The sequence below is a fragment of the Zalophus californianus genome, chromosome 15, assembly GCF_009762305.2.
Source record: "Zalophus californianus isolate mZalCal1 chromosome 15, mZalCal1.pri.v2, whole genome shotgun sequence".
Lineage (NCBI taxonomy): Eukaryota > Metazoa > Chordata > Mammalia > Carnivora > Otariidae > Zalophus > Zalophus californianus.
The window spans coordinates 37,226,476-37,242,491 of NC_045609.1; the positions used below are offsets into that span (position 1 = coordinate 37,226,476).

The 16,016-nt window shown below is 43.1% G+C and overlaps 1 protein-coding gene across 26 annotated transcripts in view; it reads right to left on the reverse strand.

Annotated features, from left to right (window-relative positions):
- KCNMA1 (potassium calcium-activated channel subfamily M alpha 1) overlaps window positions 1-16,016 on the reverse strand; it is a 746,603-nt gene that overhangs the window by 69,605 nt on the left and 660,982 nt on the right. For all 26 annotated transcript variants that reach the window (XM_027596063.1, XM_027596088.1, XM_027596077.1 and 23 more), the window contains 2 exons: window positions 6,655-6,778; window positions 2,467-2,691 (listed from right to left, as the gene is read on the reverse strand). In XM_027596063.1, the coding sequence (XP_027451864.1) occupies window positions 2,467-2,691; window positions 6,655-6,778 (349 nt within the window). The remainder of the gene's footprint in view (window positions 1-2,466; window positions 2,692-6,654; window positions 6,779-16,016) is intronic.

Here is a 16,016-nt window from a genome sequence, read left to right on the forward strand (position 1 = left end):
TTCAAGGGAAGTCTATGCAGCAGGTAAAGAGACCAAAACAGTTCTCCATGTAGGCATAGCTTTGGAAGAATCTCTGAAATAGTGGGATAAGTTGGGGGGGGGGGGAAGGTACACACAAAAAAGTTGTAGATAATTCAAAAAGTATGATTTCATTTATGGAAAAAGAAACCCACAAAATAAAACTATATATTCATGAATATACTGATAAATGCATGTACATTCAGAGAGAAATTTCAAGAAAAAGATACACTAAACTAATAATAGTAATTACCTCTAGGGAGGAGAATAAGATTGGGGGTAAGGGAAAAAGTTTGTTTTTGACTTTACATACTTCTGTCTTGTTTGAATATTTTATAACAAGAATGTATTTGTATATTACCGGTATAATTAAAAATAAATAAGCCAGTAAACAGATTTTTTTAAAAATCCCGTAACAACAAAAAGCAGTGGGGGGGAAAGAAACAGAACAAGGAGGTAATGACAGAGAGGTAGAGAATGCAAGCTCAGGTGAAATAAAAGGATTAGTGCTAGAGGGGAGAGGTGTGACCTCCACAGGCTCTGTGTCCCTAGGAGGGATCCTAGAACTGATTAGGTCAGCCCATGCCGGGGCTCCCCAGGGGCCATACGGCCTCATTTTGGAATTCACATACTGGGTTCTCCAGCCTGAATCCAGCTTCTGCTTTGCCTACATGGGGATTTGAGTTGCCTTCAACTCACTGACCGTATAGGGAGGGGGTCTGCCAGCTACCAGATATCCTTGGATCCCTTCCTCCCAGTCTCCCTCCTGGGGAAGGGGCTTTGAGCTGATGGAACTTGGCTGCACAGATTGAGACCATCAACCGTCTTTTATGACTCAGTGACAGTCATGATTCTGCTTTCAGACCCCAAAATACAGCTGCAAAGTGATATGATGGAGGAAGAGGCATTTAGTGCTATGGGGCTGGGAAGCTACTAGGCTCCGGAGCAGTATCTTTTGAGAGGAGAAGAACCCGACTTTTCCAGGGATCTCTTGGTACAAAATAAGTCTGACCAACTTCCTGAATCATTTCGCCAGTGCATAAGCCTCAATTGCCTACATCCATATTCTTTTAATTTTCACCTTGTAGGGAATCCAGCAGTAATTGTGATATAAGACAATCCCTGCACAGTTGTATACACATGATTTCAAAACTCAAGAAATACAAGTGACATACATAGAAACACCATGTTTCTGTGGGCTGGCTCCAGATGTGGGGCACTGTTTAAACAATGAAATATGTGAAGACAGAGATGAAGGCCCATTTTGTACAAACATATTGTGCTTGAGTGAGCTAAATTTTGGAGAGTTTAAAAAGGACCTGAAAATATGAGAGCTGATTCATATGCATACCAACAGGTGAGTGCATGTATGGAAGAGTACGAAGAAGGAAACACACACACACACACACATGCATGCATGTGTACACACACACACAGGCATGTGTACACACACACATGCATGTGTACACACACACACACACACACACACACACACACACAGACTCATGTAGCCCCGCAAAATAATAAGCTCTTTTCAAAATACTTTTAGATCCCAGTCCCGTGGGACCAGGGGACCATGTGGAAAAGCACATGTAGGAAGACAATCGTGGAAATACACACTCAAATCTACGATGACTGAAATTAGAAAGGTATATATCTGTTTATGCTTTTCCATGCATAGGACTATTTGTTTTTCTTCAGGTGACTGTTTTTAACTCCCTGTGTTTACTAAAGCAGTTTACTAGTTTACTAAATCTAGAATTGTTTAAAAGTTTATGAAAAATATATTGATTAGTGATTAGGAAGTCATTAGATGACTCCAAGATCATGTATCCCATGTCCTTACACTAACTTATAGAGTCTCAAACTGTTCCTTTTAGATTTGGGTCCTAGGATTTTTTAAAATCAAGACTATCCCATGCACATATGTGCCCATGAAAACATTGCTAGGCTTCTAAATGAATGGGAGGCAAGGAGTGGCCAGCAGAAGGGATTGGCAGCAGGAATAAAGAAAGAACTCTTAAATGCACTTGGTTAAAAACATAAAGTGGTACAACCAAGATTTATAGAAGCGTTAATAATGTCATAAATAAAATGACAGAAGTAGTTCCATAAGTAAATTCTGCCATAAGCGTCATAATATCTCAAAGCACCAGGTTTGGGTGGGCAAGAGAGAGAGGGTAGAGACACTGATATGGTAATGCACTTGATACCAGCCTAACTTTATGCTCGATGAGCAGCTGAACTTGGCTGCAAATTCCTTTTAATAAGGTCTCCCAGGGTTTAGCTATTCCTAGACAGAGCAGAGGGGAAGGGCTGAGTCCTCAGGCCCATAACCAGATGAAGAAGCAGACGCATGATCAAAGCTACAACTATCATATCCGTCTGGGATTTTCTTTTGTGAAGGGAAAGAAGAAAAAAACATCACTAATGTGACCCTGGACTTACGGGCAATATGGACACTTTGGGGAAGTTATGAAGCGTCTCCCATTCCCGCTTGAGGTACTCAATGGAGCCCACAAACACGATGTGCTTGAGCTCATGGTAATGAAAGTTGCTGGCACGAAGTGGCATCACCAGGTTCCGGAGGCCAATCAGGGCTGAGCTGACATCACCAAAGATGCAGACCACGACGTGACCGCTCAGGACTGTCATGGCAGCTTCACTTCGAGTCTGCAACAGGGAGAAGTGTACCAGCATTGGAGAAAAGACCTCAGAGATTGTGGTAAGGATTAAAAAAATCACTTTCATAAAGATAAACATTTGTTGAGTGCTTACTATGTGCTTTCATTTTTATTTCATCAATGTTACAGTCACGCCATATGTGTTTATAATTTGAGTATGTGTGTATACATTATACTGGTGTAATAAGTATATATAAACATATATCCACACATAACATGACCTTTTTTGACAAAGATTTAAGAAAGTTATGCCATAATACATATGAGCCGGTGCTCTTTCCTGATGATTTTTAGCGGGGGGGGGGGGGGGGGGGAATAAGAGGGAAAAGCAATATTTATGTTGCTTAGAAAAGAAGTCTTAGTTTCCATGAAATTGTTGATAAAATAAGCTGCCTTTTCTGGCTCTCTTGCTGAAATGATGATAAAATGGTAAGATCTATGCTAGTCTCAGCTTGAGAAGTTTGAATTTTGAGTTCTGGACTCACCAATGGGATTTCACACTACATCATTACATCAGTAGGTAGAATATAACATCCTAAGCCAGGGGCTGGCAAGCTATGGCCCACAGGCCAAATCTGGTCTACACCCTGCTATTGTTTGGCTAGAACCAAGGCAAGATTGGTTTTTACATTTTAAAATGGTTGGGAAAAAAAAGAAGATTTCATAATATGTGAAAATTACATAAAATTCCAATTCCAATAAAATTTTATTGCAACACAGCCAATCTTATTCATTTAGGTATTGCCTATGGCTGCTTTTACATTACAACAGCAGAGCTGATTAGCTGTGACAGAGACCCTATGGCCAGCAAGATCTAAATTATTTATTAGATGACCTTTTGTAAAAAGAGTTTGTCGACCCCTGTCCACTGCTGCTTTGTGGTTTCCAGGTACATTCCTGGAGAGGCCCACCTGGGTAAGTCATCAGAGGAAGACTCCCAAAGAACAATTAAAAGGATCTAGAGATCGATCAGCAAGAGTAATAAGCCCATGTCCTCCACCGACCCTAGGCTTGATCTCAAATGAATGAATAAAATCACCCCAGTGAATGGAGGACCCCAACTTCCCATGCAAATGATTAGCCACTGCCACACTTTTGCTCACTGTGTGAGTGAAGGAGGCCACTTAGCGGGCCTTTCTCCACTCCTCTGTCTGGTCCAATACCTCCCATTCTTGCCTTCCTTCCTCCCGATCCACCCACTGCATGCCCGGATGGCCCCATGTGGCTTTTGGGGAGGCATATTAATGTCCACTGCACATATCAAACTCTGTTTGATTTAATCCCTAGAATTGACTGGTGTATTGATTGTTTAAATGCCAATATTACAATTCACGACAATGTCAGGGTTATTACAGTAACCCCCAGGGAGAAGAAGAAGCCAGCTTTCACTGCCTGATCGTTAGAATAAAGCAGGGCTGTCACCATTATCGGTTTCCCTCTGCAATAGCCCAGGAACACCTAAGACAGGAGCTGTAAGATATATCTTAGAAACAGTGACCAAGGAGGACCCACTGGGAAGTCAACATCCCATTTCACTGCTTCATGGAGAAGACCTAGAGTTAGTTTTCTTGGCTGCTTGGAAGTCTGAGTGCCTGGATACCGTTAGCAGAGCATCAACCAGTCTGTAATATGCTTTGATGGGGTTTCTAATAACTTTTAATTGGAGTCTAGCTCTGTTCAGTGAGCTTGAGGAATACAAACTGGGTCCAGAGCAGGGGTTGGAAACCTACACTGGGAAGTGGGTAAGGCTCCAGTTAGCAAAGTGGCTGACCACAGGAGCTTAGCTCTGGGGACCGAAACACCAATCCTTAGACTGGCCATAGTAACATCACCTGCAGAATCTTGTTGGATCCCAGTTCCTGGAGAGTCTGATGCTACCAGGCTTAAGACCCACTAGAGAAACTACTCTCATGTACATCTGGTACTTCTTATACATCTTTGAAGGTTTAACCCAAGCTGGGCCTTAATGGCCTTAAACCCTTCAAAGAACAATTTGTTTGCATCCAGTAAGACTTCTCTGGCCACTGAGATACACAGCCTCGTCTTCTCCCCTAGATTTGAATAGCATTTTGTGCCTCATAACACTTAGCTTTAAGTACACTGTTTCATAGTTACATTTTATATCTTCTAATTAGATGATCATTTCCTCAAGACTGAGGCCACTTCATATTTTCTAACCCCAGAGCAGTTAGTGTCCTGCACCCAGAGGGTCCATGCAACCCCAAAGCATCTTCACATAGCTGGCTCTTCTGAGTATTCTCATCTCTGCTCCAATGGGACTTTGGCGAGGGCTTCTTGGACCACACTGTCTAAGTAGCACCTCCTGGTCCCTTTCTAGACCATGGCCCTCCTTGATTGGTCTTCATAGCACTGGATCCGTGTCTGAAATGTTTTTCTATCTTCATTTATTTACCTGGAGATCTTCTCTTTGCCTCCCCTGGAACATAAGCTCTATGACAGCAGTCACTGTCAGGGGCTTTACCCCTAGCCGCAAAAGCAGTGTCTAGCACATAGACGGCCTGTTATAAATGTTTTGTTAAATGATGTTACTTTTCAGATGACAGAAGCAGTAACTCACTTCCCTAAACTCTTTCATGCCAGAGGGGATTTTGTTTGGATGTCAGTTAGTCATACCCTCTTCAGGAATACTGGTAAGCCATTAAAACCCTGGATTCCAGATATGATACCCAGCCCTTTTACCTGCCACAGGTGGGTAACACCAGTCTGAGTTTGGATCAACAGGGCAAAAGTGCAGTGAATACACCAGGATGTAAATGCATGGAGCACCTTCATGATTAGAACCATTTGCGCTCCTGGTAAATTAGACAATAGCTGTTTCTTGAGAATTCTGACTTTCTTTCTGTGCTTTCGTCTGTAACATTCACACCTCTAAGACAGCCTCTAGCACAACCCTGTATTGGCTCTTAATTGCTTGATCATAATTAAACTGAGAAAACACACATGGAAAAATCTAGTGGATTAGAGTACAAAGCCATTTTCAGGAACTGGGGCAGCCCTTTTCTAAGAAGGGTGGCCATGACATCAGAAATGATAGGATTTTCCTGGCTGACACAAAGAAGCAGGGCACAGCAATCTGCGATGAGAAGACATCTGACCTTCCTGATTATTAATCCATTTTTCATGGATTAGCAGGACAATAAACTGTAGGGAACCCAATGTGGGCATTAAAACCTAAAGCTGTTAACAGGACAAGTCCACAGTGTAGAATAGATTGTTATCTAGGCTGACATTCCTAGCAGAGACCAGAAGAAGCCTACTGCCAGCCACCAAGATGACCCAACCATGAAACAGGGCTCTGAGCCCCCACCTGCCCGAGGTGGACCCATGGCTCATCATTGTCATCATTAGTAAATGCATTTTGTATCATGTGCTAAGAAGGATCCCAAATATGTAAGACTATTATCTAGAAGAAGACAAGACATTGTTATAAACAAGTAACATTGTTTATTTGATTGGTAGCATTCACAACTCTTCATGGCATTTAGTAATAATAATAATAAGAAGAAGAAGAAGAAGAAGAAGTAGTAGTAGGAGTAGGAGTAGTAACTTTATTGAGTCCCCTGTGGGTTTTACTCTTCACTACAATCCTAGGAGTTAAGAGTCAGTCTCATCTCATCTTCTTACAGGTAAGAGAACTGAAGTGTAAAGAGGTCAAGCAGAGCCACAACCATAGGAATTATGGATGTCTTATACACAGCACATGCCTGCCCCATATTGTAATAAGCCAATAAATACTCAGAGATTAAAAATTCCATCCTCGGTTCGTATTCTAATGAGAGTTCTAGCTACTTCAATCTGAGTCCCAAATTTTAATGATCAAAAATAGTTAGGACCAGGGACTGTATCTTCAGCCGGTTAGGGAAACCTCATTCCTAGCAATGGCAGTTTGGAACCGAAGTGGATGGCATAGATTCTGTGGCCTGCCACTCACCAGGATGACTTTCTCTATCTCCTTGGGTGCGCACCAGTGAAACATGCCAGTAGAGTCGTACTTCTTCACGTTGGAGTCCATGTTGTCAATCTGATCATTGCCAGGAATTAACAAGGGGTCATGCCTGGGGAGAAAAGGACAAGAAAACCTACGTGGAAAATGTAATAAATTATAAATGGAAAGTGTCCCCTGAGTTCCAGCTCAGAGGAGATGAAAGATGCAGAGAAAGTGGCTGTCACTGAAGGTCATTCTTTTGCTTGGAGAACCCATTCCTTGAAAGACAACTGCCCCAACCACCACCACCTGGAAAGGCAGGTGACCTTTATTAACTAGTAATTCTGCCTTTACCTCCTGTTCCCATTTCCCTAGAATGGCCTTCACGTTATTTTGTGGACTTAGCCTCTTTTCACGGATACCTCTCCCTTCTATTCTCATTTGACCAGCTATCCAATCTCCCCCATGTGTGCATGTATGCACACGCGCACACACACACACACACACACACACACACACACTCACACCAAAGAGTTGTTATTAGCATTGGCAATGAAGAGGAAGGAATAGGAATAGAGCCTCATGCTGACTGACTGGCATGAGGATGGAAAGCCAATTACTTGCTCTTTCTGACTACAACTTCTGACGTGATGCTCTTCGCAGTAAAAGCTTTAACAGGCTGCACTTTAAATATTTTAGCAATTTGCCCAATCAGATTTTGCTCTCCCTGGCTGAAGCCCTTTAAAGATTCAGCAGCATGTCACATCAGAGCAGACTGACTACCAAATGCCCACATCTGGAATACATGATTTCAATACTAAACAACACCCTCTCTCCTTGCTTTGACAACTGTATTTGCACTCACCGTCCAATGACGGTCTCCCCCACCCCCACTACACCTCCCAACTGTAGCCTTCGCTGGATGAGAGCTCAAGCTCAGACGCATCTTAATCAACTTGTCTTGAATTCACTCTCTTGCCTTGTTTACTGGAAAGGAAAGGAAAGATGCTGCTACAGAGGACTCCCCTCCAGTGGGTTGGCAGAGCCTCACCAACAACCTTAGGAATTACAATAAAATCAGACGGGTCTAACAGGCTCACAGCATAAGAGACATACTCCTACATTTTGGGCCATATCCACTGTCCAGACTCCATCTCTGATAGTGATTCCATATCTCAGTTTTGGGGGAGGTCGTTTAGGTTTCTATAACACTGACAACATATAATTAGGACAAGTCCCAGGCACACATACCTATCTGTCCTTGCAGGGGAGCTATCTTCCCTAAATAATATCACCAATTCAAGATAGAAAATACAAATAAGTTCAAATTCCAAAAACTTATTATAATGTGATTTTGCCTTTTAAATTATCTATTTTAAGCATCAGTGGGTGACTATTTAGTTTTTAGTATTTCTCCCCCTGACATTTCTCTGATACTTCTCATTTATATGTCCACAACATAGAAAGTGGGACAGGGGGATGCCTGGGTGGCTCAGTCATTGAGCGTCTGCCTTCGGCTCAGGTCATGATCTCAAGGTCCTGGGATCGAGCCCCACGTTGGGCTCCCCGCTCAGCGGGAAGCCTGCTTCTCCCTCTCCCACTCCCCCTGCTTGTTCCCTCTCTCGCTGTGTCTCTCTCTGTCAAATAAATAAATAAAATCTTCAAAAAAAAAAAAAGTAAAAAAGAAAGTGGGACAGGAATCTCTCCTACATGATCCACAGACCTAGAATTAAGCTTTCGGGATATCAGGATATGTATCATGAACACCCGCCCCGCCCAATACTCACTCCACCCCCACTTAAGATGGGAAAACTCTCACTGCATTTATTTATTCCTGAGGATTTGCTTTTAGGTGATACCAAATGGCAAATACTGCGTGAGGCAATCCTGCAAAGTTATCTTCACCAAACATGCTAGATTACTATAGGAACTGTCATATCTAATCTTCAAAGGAGAAAAACAATCCACCTTGGAAAAGCATCTCTGTAGCTGTTGGGAGGTCTTAAGGTGTTGTAAACCACCAGGCCACCTTTCAAATACTGAACTTGGTCAAAAATGCTAAAATAAAAAGGCAGTTGCTCTCAGAACTGGTCACAGATCAGGGCAAGAGCAACTTTTGATTTTCTTTTTCGTCTTTGAAACATCTTTAATAGTTTTTATAGATATCTGTCTGTGATAGGTAGGTGGACAGAAAGCACCAAAGAGAGGAGATTTCAGAAAATAAGTAGAATGAACTCTTCCCAGCCCTAGAAGAACATATTTTAGTTGCAAGAGAATCTCAATAAATTTTCCCTGAAGAAATAGAGCCAGCTTCAAATCCTCTTGCCCAGTTTATTGGTTAGAGAGGAAATATTATCTCAAGAAAGTCTGAGATTTGCCCCTAATGCCTCTAACCGTCATCTTAGAAAAGTAAATAACAAGCCTGATGATCAGTTATCCCTCAATGAGAGGAAAAAAAGAGAGTTTTTTAATGTCAAGTCTCAGTAACTGGGGTGAGGGTCTAGGGAAAGCAGATATAATTTTTTTATTTTTTTATTCTTTTAAGATTTTATTTATTTATTTGACAGAGAGAGACACAGTGAGAGAGGGAACACAAGCAGGGGGAGTGGGAGAGGGAGAAGCAGGCTTCCCGCCGAGCAGGGAGTCTGACACGGGGCTCGATCCCAGGACCCTGGGATCATGACCTGAGCCGAAGGCAGATGTTTAATGACTGAGCCAGCCAGGCACCCCTACAATTTCTTTTTTTAAAAAAAATCTTATTTGTTCTTGAAGTATAGGGGACATACAATGCTATAATGGTTTCAGGTGTAATTTGACACTAGGGTTGCAAGCCATGATTGGCACTGGAATATCCAGAAGCATCTGGGAAGTCTCAGTGGTATGCCATGCTGCAATCTGTACTCCCTACACACCTCTCACCCTGGTCTGGATAATTTAAATGTATTACCCAGGATCTTCCTCAAAGGATCTGAGCTGAGGACCATTAAAAATCTCCCTAAACAAAGATATTTCCTTTTCTGACCAGCCCTGGTACCTGGATGTTGAACTTCGATTTCTTGAATCATCAAAGCAACCAATAAACATGAATTTTCTATTTTGATCCAGGAATGGAGGCTACCCTGATGATTAAGATGCAGTCCCTACTCAAAGAGAGGGTCATAATATAGCAAGAGAGAGGAAATGTCAATCAATAGTTGTGATACAGTGTGATGAGTGTTTATACATACAGCATGGCATGAGAATACCAAGAAAGAAGCTGTTAATTGCCTGGTATTTGAGTAATATGTAGGAAGGCTGCCCAGAGAAGGGAACATTTTATCTTATCCCTGAAAGGTGAGGAATCTCAGCATAGTTTAGTGTTGATCCACTAACAGCCATTAGGACCCACTCAGAGACCTGAGGCCCAAATGAGCCCAAGGATGGCACCCCAAACCATGGCTGGCGATGTTGGCTATGGTATTGTCCAACCTGAGGTATAGAAGACTCAGGCCAAGCACACTGGCTGTCCTCTGATGTGCAATGGTGGTCATCAAATAGAAGATGGAATCCACTGATTGCATATGACTGATTGAGAGCAGGCTAAGAACCATGTGTGGAATTTAGATAGAACAAATATCAAGCTTCTGAACACGAAGAATGTTATAAAAATGGAAGGGGTTTAAAAACAATGACATGTTTCCCAAGGCAGTGGATTTCTCATCATTTGAGACATTCCAGAAAAGCTGGGATACAGAGATTTCATTATAAATGTTGGGTGAACCTAGAAGACCTTCTCAGAACAGAAGCACCGTTCTCTCAGAGACAGAAGTAGCTAGAAGAATTCTGGAAATATTGGGCCACTGCTGGGCATCACAAGGCCAGAGGGCACTAAGTAACTGAAGAAAGGTTGTTGTTGGAGCGAAGATGGGAGAGAAGAAGAAATAAAGACTGAGTTCCATGAAGGACCATGAGTTTTCCTCATCCATTGGGTTCTACCATCTGGAAGGAGGCTTGGAACATGATTCATTCCAACAACACGAGGGTCTGTAACTACTTTGGGCCAGACAGGATGAATTTCTTTACCATGTCTGTTCCTACAGTTATTTCAAGTGGCTTAGATTGGCTTAAACTGCAAAGGTCTCTGACATAGGTGAACAGTGAAAAGCCAGCTGGCCACAGGAACTTCTAAATTGAGGTTGATGGAGTTTACATCAATAAAAGAAAGTTCAAGCATTTGCCACTGAGCACAACAACCAACATTGCTGCGGTCAGGGGAGGCCCAGGAGAAGAACCAGACAGTTTGTTGTATCTGGAAATGAAGTCCACCAGAAACCTCCCTGAACAAAGAATCCCAGCATCACTTGTTTACAAAATGATTAAGAGAACCATACTCAAATGTTCTCAGACGATTCCTCAAAGACCACTTAGTTGGAACTAAGGAGAAATACTAGATATTGTCTTTCCTGTCTTAATTATTTTATGCATTTCCTCAACTCACAAAGTAATCTCAACTCCCTTAAAATGCACCATAATTGATTTGAGGCTCATTTGTCATTTACCACTGAGCCAATGTGCATGCACTATTTTAAGGTAACAGAAACTCTATGAGCCGAGGTCCATCTGCTGCATAGCTGCTAAATGAGCATAATTCTATCCCCACAAAGTCTGAACTTTGTATATCGAAGTCTGAACTCTCAGTATCTCAGGATGCGAGTGGACAATATAGTCTTTAAAGAGGTAATTAATTAAAAAGAGGTCATTAGAATGGGTCCTAATTCAGTATGGCTCCTGAACTTAGAAGAAGAGGAAATTTAGACATAGATATGTAGAGACATGTGAAGACACAGGGATAAGACAGCCATCTAGAAACCAAGGAGAGAGACCTAGAACAGAGCCTTCCCTCACTGACTCAGAAGAAACCAACCCTGCTGGTACCTTGATCTTGGACTTCCAACATCCCGAACTGTGAGAAAAATCAATTTTTATTGATTAAAATACCCAGTATATGCTACTTTGTTATGGCAGCCCCAGGAAACTCGTACAACAGTCCAACTTGAAAAATGGGCACCATGTATCAGCTATCAGTCTCTAGAAGGGACCAAGCTGCCCTTCTTGCCCCTCAGTCTCACCTGTTCATTTCAGGGAGAAAAGCATCCTACAACCAGTTTAGGAATACACAGAATTAGACCAGAAATACACAATATCTTATTCAAAGAGTTTGGGCCAATGCCCCTCCCCTCCTCAGCACCACCCCACCCCAACATGCATATACAATTAGATGTGCTCTTCCCGAGACGGCACTTCTCTCTAGTCTTTAACTTGCATCCACATTTTTGGATGGATACCTATGACAACCCAATTCAAAGGAAAGAGGAAGCCTGGGCGCCAGCCAGTTAATTTATTCATTTGAACCAAGAGTCTTTCTCCAAAGGGGATGTTTTGGGGGTGGAAATCACTGAGGGCAGGAAATGATCTATTTCTTTAGTGACAATATAGCATAGTGGCTCCACAATCAAAATATGTCTGCAAGTCTTGGTTTATCTACTACTTGCTACATCGTGCCTTCCTTCAATTTCTTCATCTGTAAAATGAGAGTGTTAATCACCATCATTAAAGGGTTACATGAGTAAAGCTTGTCATGCCCTTAGCATAGAACCTGAGGTAGAGCGTGCCCTCCGTAAGTGTTAACTACCATTATTATTATTATTATCGTTCTTTATACTTTGCTAAAAGCCCACTCATGTATTTGTAGCTCTTGTGACAGGAGACAGTAAATGTAGAGCAGTTCAATAATACAAACATGGGGTTACTACAATTATTTCTACTACTGTTGCTACCATGAATGGATAGCCACCACGAGTTGAAGTGCTACAAATATTGCAAGGCTGAAACTTTTGCCACCCTTTTATGATCTACTCATGACTGTAACACTTGCAGGTAATTTCTACTGCTATTACCCATCTGTGTGGTTGGGAAAGACAGTTGGATAAGTAACATGGCTAACGCGGCCCAGCCAGTGAGAGGAGAGGCGAGGTTTGACCAGACAGGTCTTGACTGGAAGCCAATGCTGCTTGGCCCCATCACACCCCCTCCCATTTGCAGGAGGCAGCTGGATTTTGTTCCTTCTCCACTGCAGAGCCCTGAAGCACAGTGCCCTGAGCTGCAAAGCCAGGCAGACCAGCAAGGGCTGGGGTGGGGGTGGGGGACATTCATGAAATGCACAGCTCGCGTGAATAATCAGTAGGAAATTACCCCCTGAGCCTTTGTCAGGACAATGTGCTAAGGAGAGCCTCAGTGATCAATTAAGCCTGGGAGAGATTTTGCATGTTCTAGTATGTGAAGGCTCCGTTCAGGGATACCCACATTTTTGTAGCAACCGAGGAGCCCCAGTGAGTTAAATTTTTCATATGTATGCTTCTTGAATCTTAGCTCACACCTCCAAAGTCCGCATCTAGAAATTAAGCATGCCTGACTTCAAATAAAGAATAAAAGATCATTGTTTTGAGGATTTGCAGAGCAAGGAATGCCACTTGCCATCAATTAATCTGAGGAAGTGAACTAAATGCCCTGTTAGAGTAGAAACACAAAAAGCCTGCCTTGAAGACAAGTGCCTAAAGCAAAACCACAAATCCCTTTTCTAGCAATCCTGCTATGAGGAAGTCAGTATTATCTTTTGAAGAGCACAGTTCCCCTTACAGGCAAATACAGCAAATCCCAGTTTTTTCTGTGGCAGTGGGTTCAACACTGGCCTTCAGAAATTTACATTAAAGTACAAGTAAACAAACCAAAAAAAAAAAAAAAAAAAAGGTGTGAAAGAGGGAAGTTACAACATGGTTTTTGAATTGCATCCTTTGCTTGAGCTTCGGGGCCTCATTTCTCATCTCTTAAGGCCTCTTTTGTCATTCCAAGCATCCCCGTTAGGTGGAGGCCCACCCTGCAGTGGTGTCCCTGGGAAACTGGAGGCCAGATAAAATGTGGGAGAATTTCTCAGACCTTGGCAGGCTCTTTGTCCCAGTGGCAAAGACTAATTCTATGGAGTTTATCTATCACGTCAAGCATCACTGTGGGGCTCTGGGGATATTTTTGAGACCTCACTCTTTGTGTCAAATGTTCCTCCTGAAGCTGTCCTCCTCCATAACCAGAGACAGGAGCTGTTTGTCCTTCCTAGGAGCTCCTACAGAAGTGAGAGATGCTCCTTCCAAGATAATAATTTGCATGTTTGTCTCATCCATTAGATGCTGAGCTTCTTGAGGGCAAGGGACTCTTATCTTACTCTCTGATGAATTTCCAGAATCCAGCAGAGGACACAGTAGATGCTCAATAAACAACCAACTAACGAGAAGAGCTGATGAACGATCTCTAGTCTCTGACTCTAATCTCTTGGCTCTTAAACCAGTCAATGGAAACTCACCAGACCTTTTATGGAGACCTGAAAATGTGCCCAGTGATAGCTCATTCACCTTTGATATCTTGTGACAATTAGTTTGCCGAACAACCAAGGCTCTTGCACTGTTTTTCACTTTACAGGGACTATATTTGAAATAGAGTATCTTGATCTAAAGGGAGACTCTGAAAACATGACTTTAACAGGTCCGGCTGTCAGGAGTGTGCCTGGAGCCAGCTGCTGGAGCTGATCAGCAGGGAGGATCATGTTGGATGGCCAATGGTGGTCAAGACGGGTGTTCTTAAAGAAGCAACTATTTAGTGCTCTTTTGTCAAGTCTGAACATTTCTGCAAGAAGGGCCCCTATTACATCAAGCTTCATTTGCTGTTCTGACTCATGGAGCAGTAGTTCTCAAAGTGTGGCCCCATACCAGCTGCATCAGCATCCCCTGGGAGCTTGAGGGAAATGCGAATTCTCAAGCCCAGCCCAGACCTACAGAGTCAAGCTGTTTTAACAAGAGGCTCTAGATGATTTTATGCATGCTGAAGTTTGAGAACCATTTCTATAAAGTGTTGCCCAGATGGAGAAACTATATGGTTGGAGTCAACTCTACCAGAGCTAGCAACTGTTTGCAACACACAAACTGAAAGGCTATGATTCTCTTGAGCAAGGTCAGGGCCAGAGTGATGCAAGTGAAGGGTTTAGGTGCGGCATTTGGGCGGCACCTCACATGGCTCACCCTAGACCTGGCCCCCCCATCCAAATGGAGAGCTATAGGGCTGATGACAAAAGCACATCCAAGTTGCCTACCCTGACTCTCTCTGTGTGACTCTCCGGAACCTGAAGGGTTGTGTCAACACCTGATGGGGTTCCCAACCTGGATGCCACACTAATGCCTCTCTCTTGCTGACCTCCACTCCCATGAGTTATTCAGCAAATAAACAAACATAAAAACGCATATTAGGGGCACCTGGGTGGCTCAGTCAGTTAAGCATCTACCTGGTTAAGCGTCTGCCTTTGGCTCAGGTCATGATCCCAGGATCCTGGGATTGAGCCCCGCATCGGGCTCCCTGCTCAGCAGGGAGTCTGCTTCTCCCTCTCTCTCTGCCCCTACCCCTGCTCGTGCTCTCTCTGTCTCTCAAATAAATAAATAAAAATCTTTAAAAAAAAAAGGTAAATGAAATATTAGCTCTTATAAAGTACACTTATAATTCAGTGTTCTACCCTCCTTTCTCTTCATTTCCTCTTCTACTCCATAAAAGACAACAAGGCAGTTAGTAACTAAGTCCTTGAATGCAATGCTCAAGAGTGACAGGCTGTGCAAGTGAGTCTCTGGCTGTGCTGAAGAGGGTCTCAGGGGCTCATATTTGGGTTATCAGCATCATAATCTGCCTCATTCTGGGGTGCATTTCATTTCTGGGCAAATACTATTTCCTGTTATGTTGCAAGGATACTGGCTTTTGGTTCTGGCTCCTACCTTAACTCATCCTTTGACACTGCCCCCACCCTCCTGCGTAATGAGCATCTCTCCTGAGACATAGCTGCCCCCATTACCCCCCACCCCCATCTCCCACCAGATGGCCATCCCTGGAGCCACCTTGACAAAACCTTCAGGCCAGGCTCTAGCCACTCTGCCAAAACCAGAGTCCCTTTCACCTTCTCTATCTATCTACTTACATCTTTTTTCCTGCCTAACAAGTCAACAGTCAAGAACTACTGCCCCTCATACATCACCTCTCGTTAGGCAGCCACCATTCTATAAGGAAGAAGGAAATTACTGCCTTTATGTCTGGGAGACAACCTGGGAGGACTGACATGTTCCTCAGTCCTAGAGGAGAGCGTGCAAGATGCTCTTGAAAGGAGAGGACGGGATAATGACCCCCTGCTGAGCATGCAACTTGTCCAGAGACCTGTGTCAAATCCACCCCAAGCCCTGGTATGATGAGCCCCACTATTTCTTTCTTCTCCAGTACCGTGGGGGCCTGTCATTTGCTATTTGCTGGTG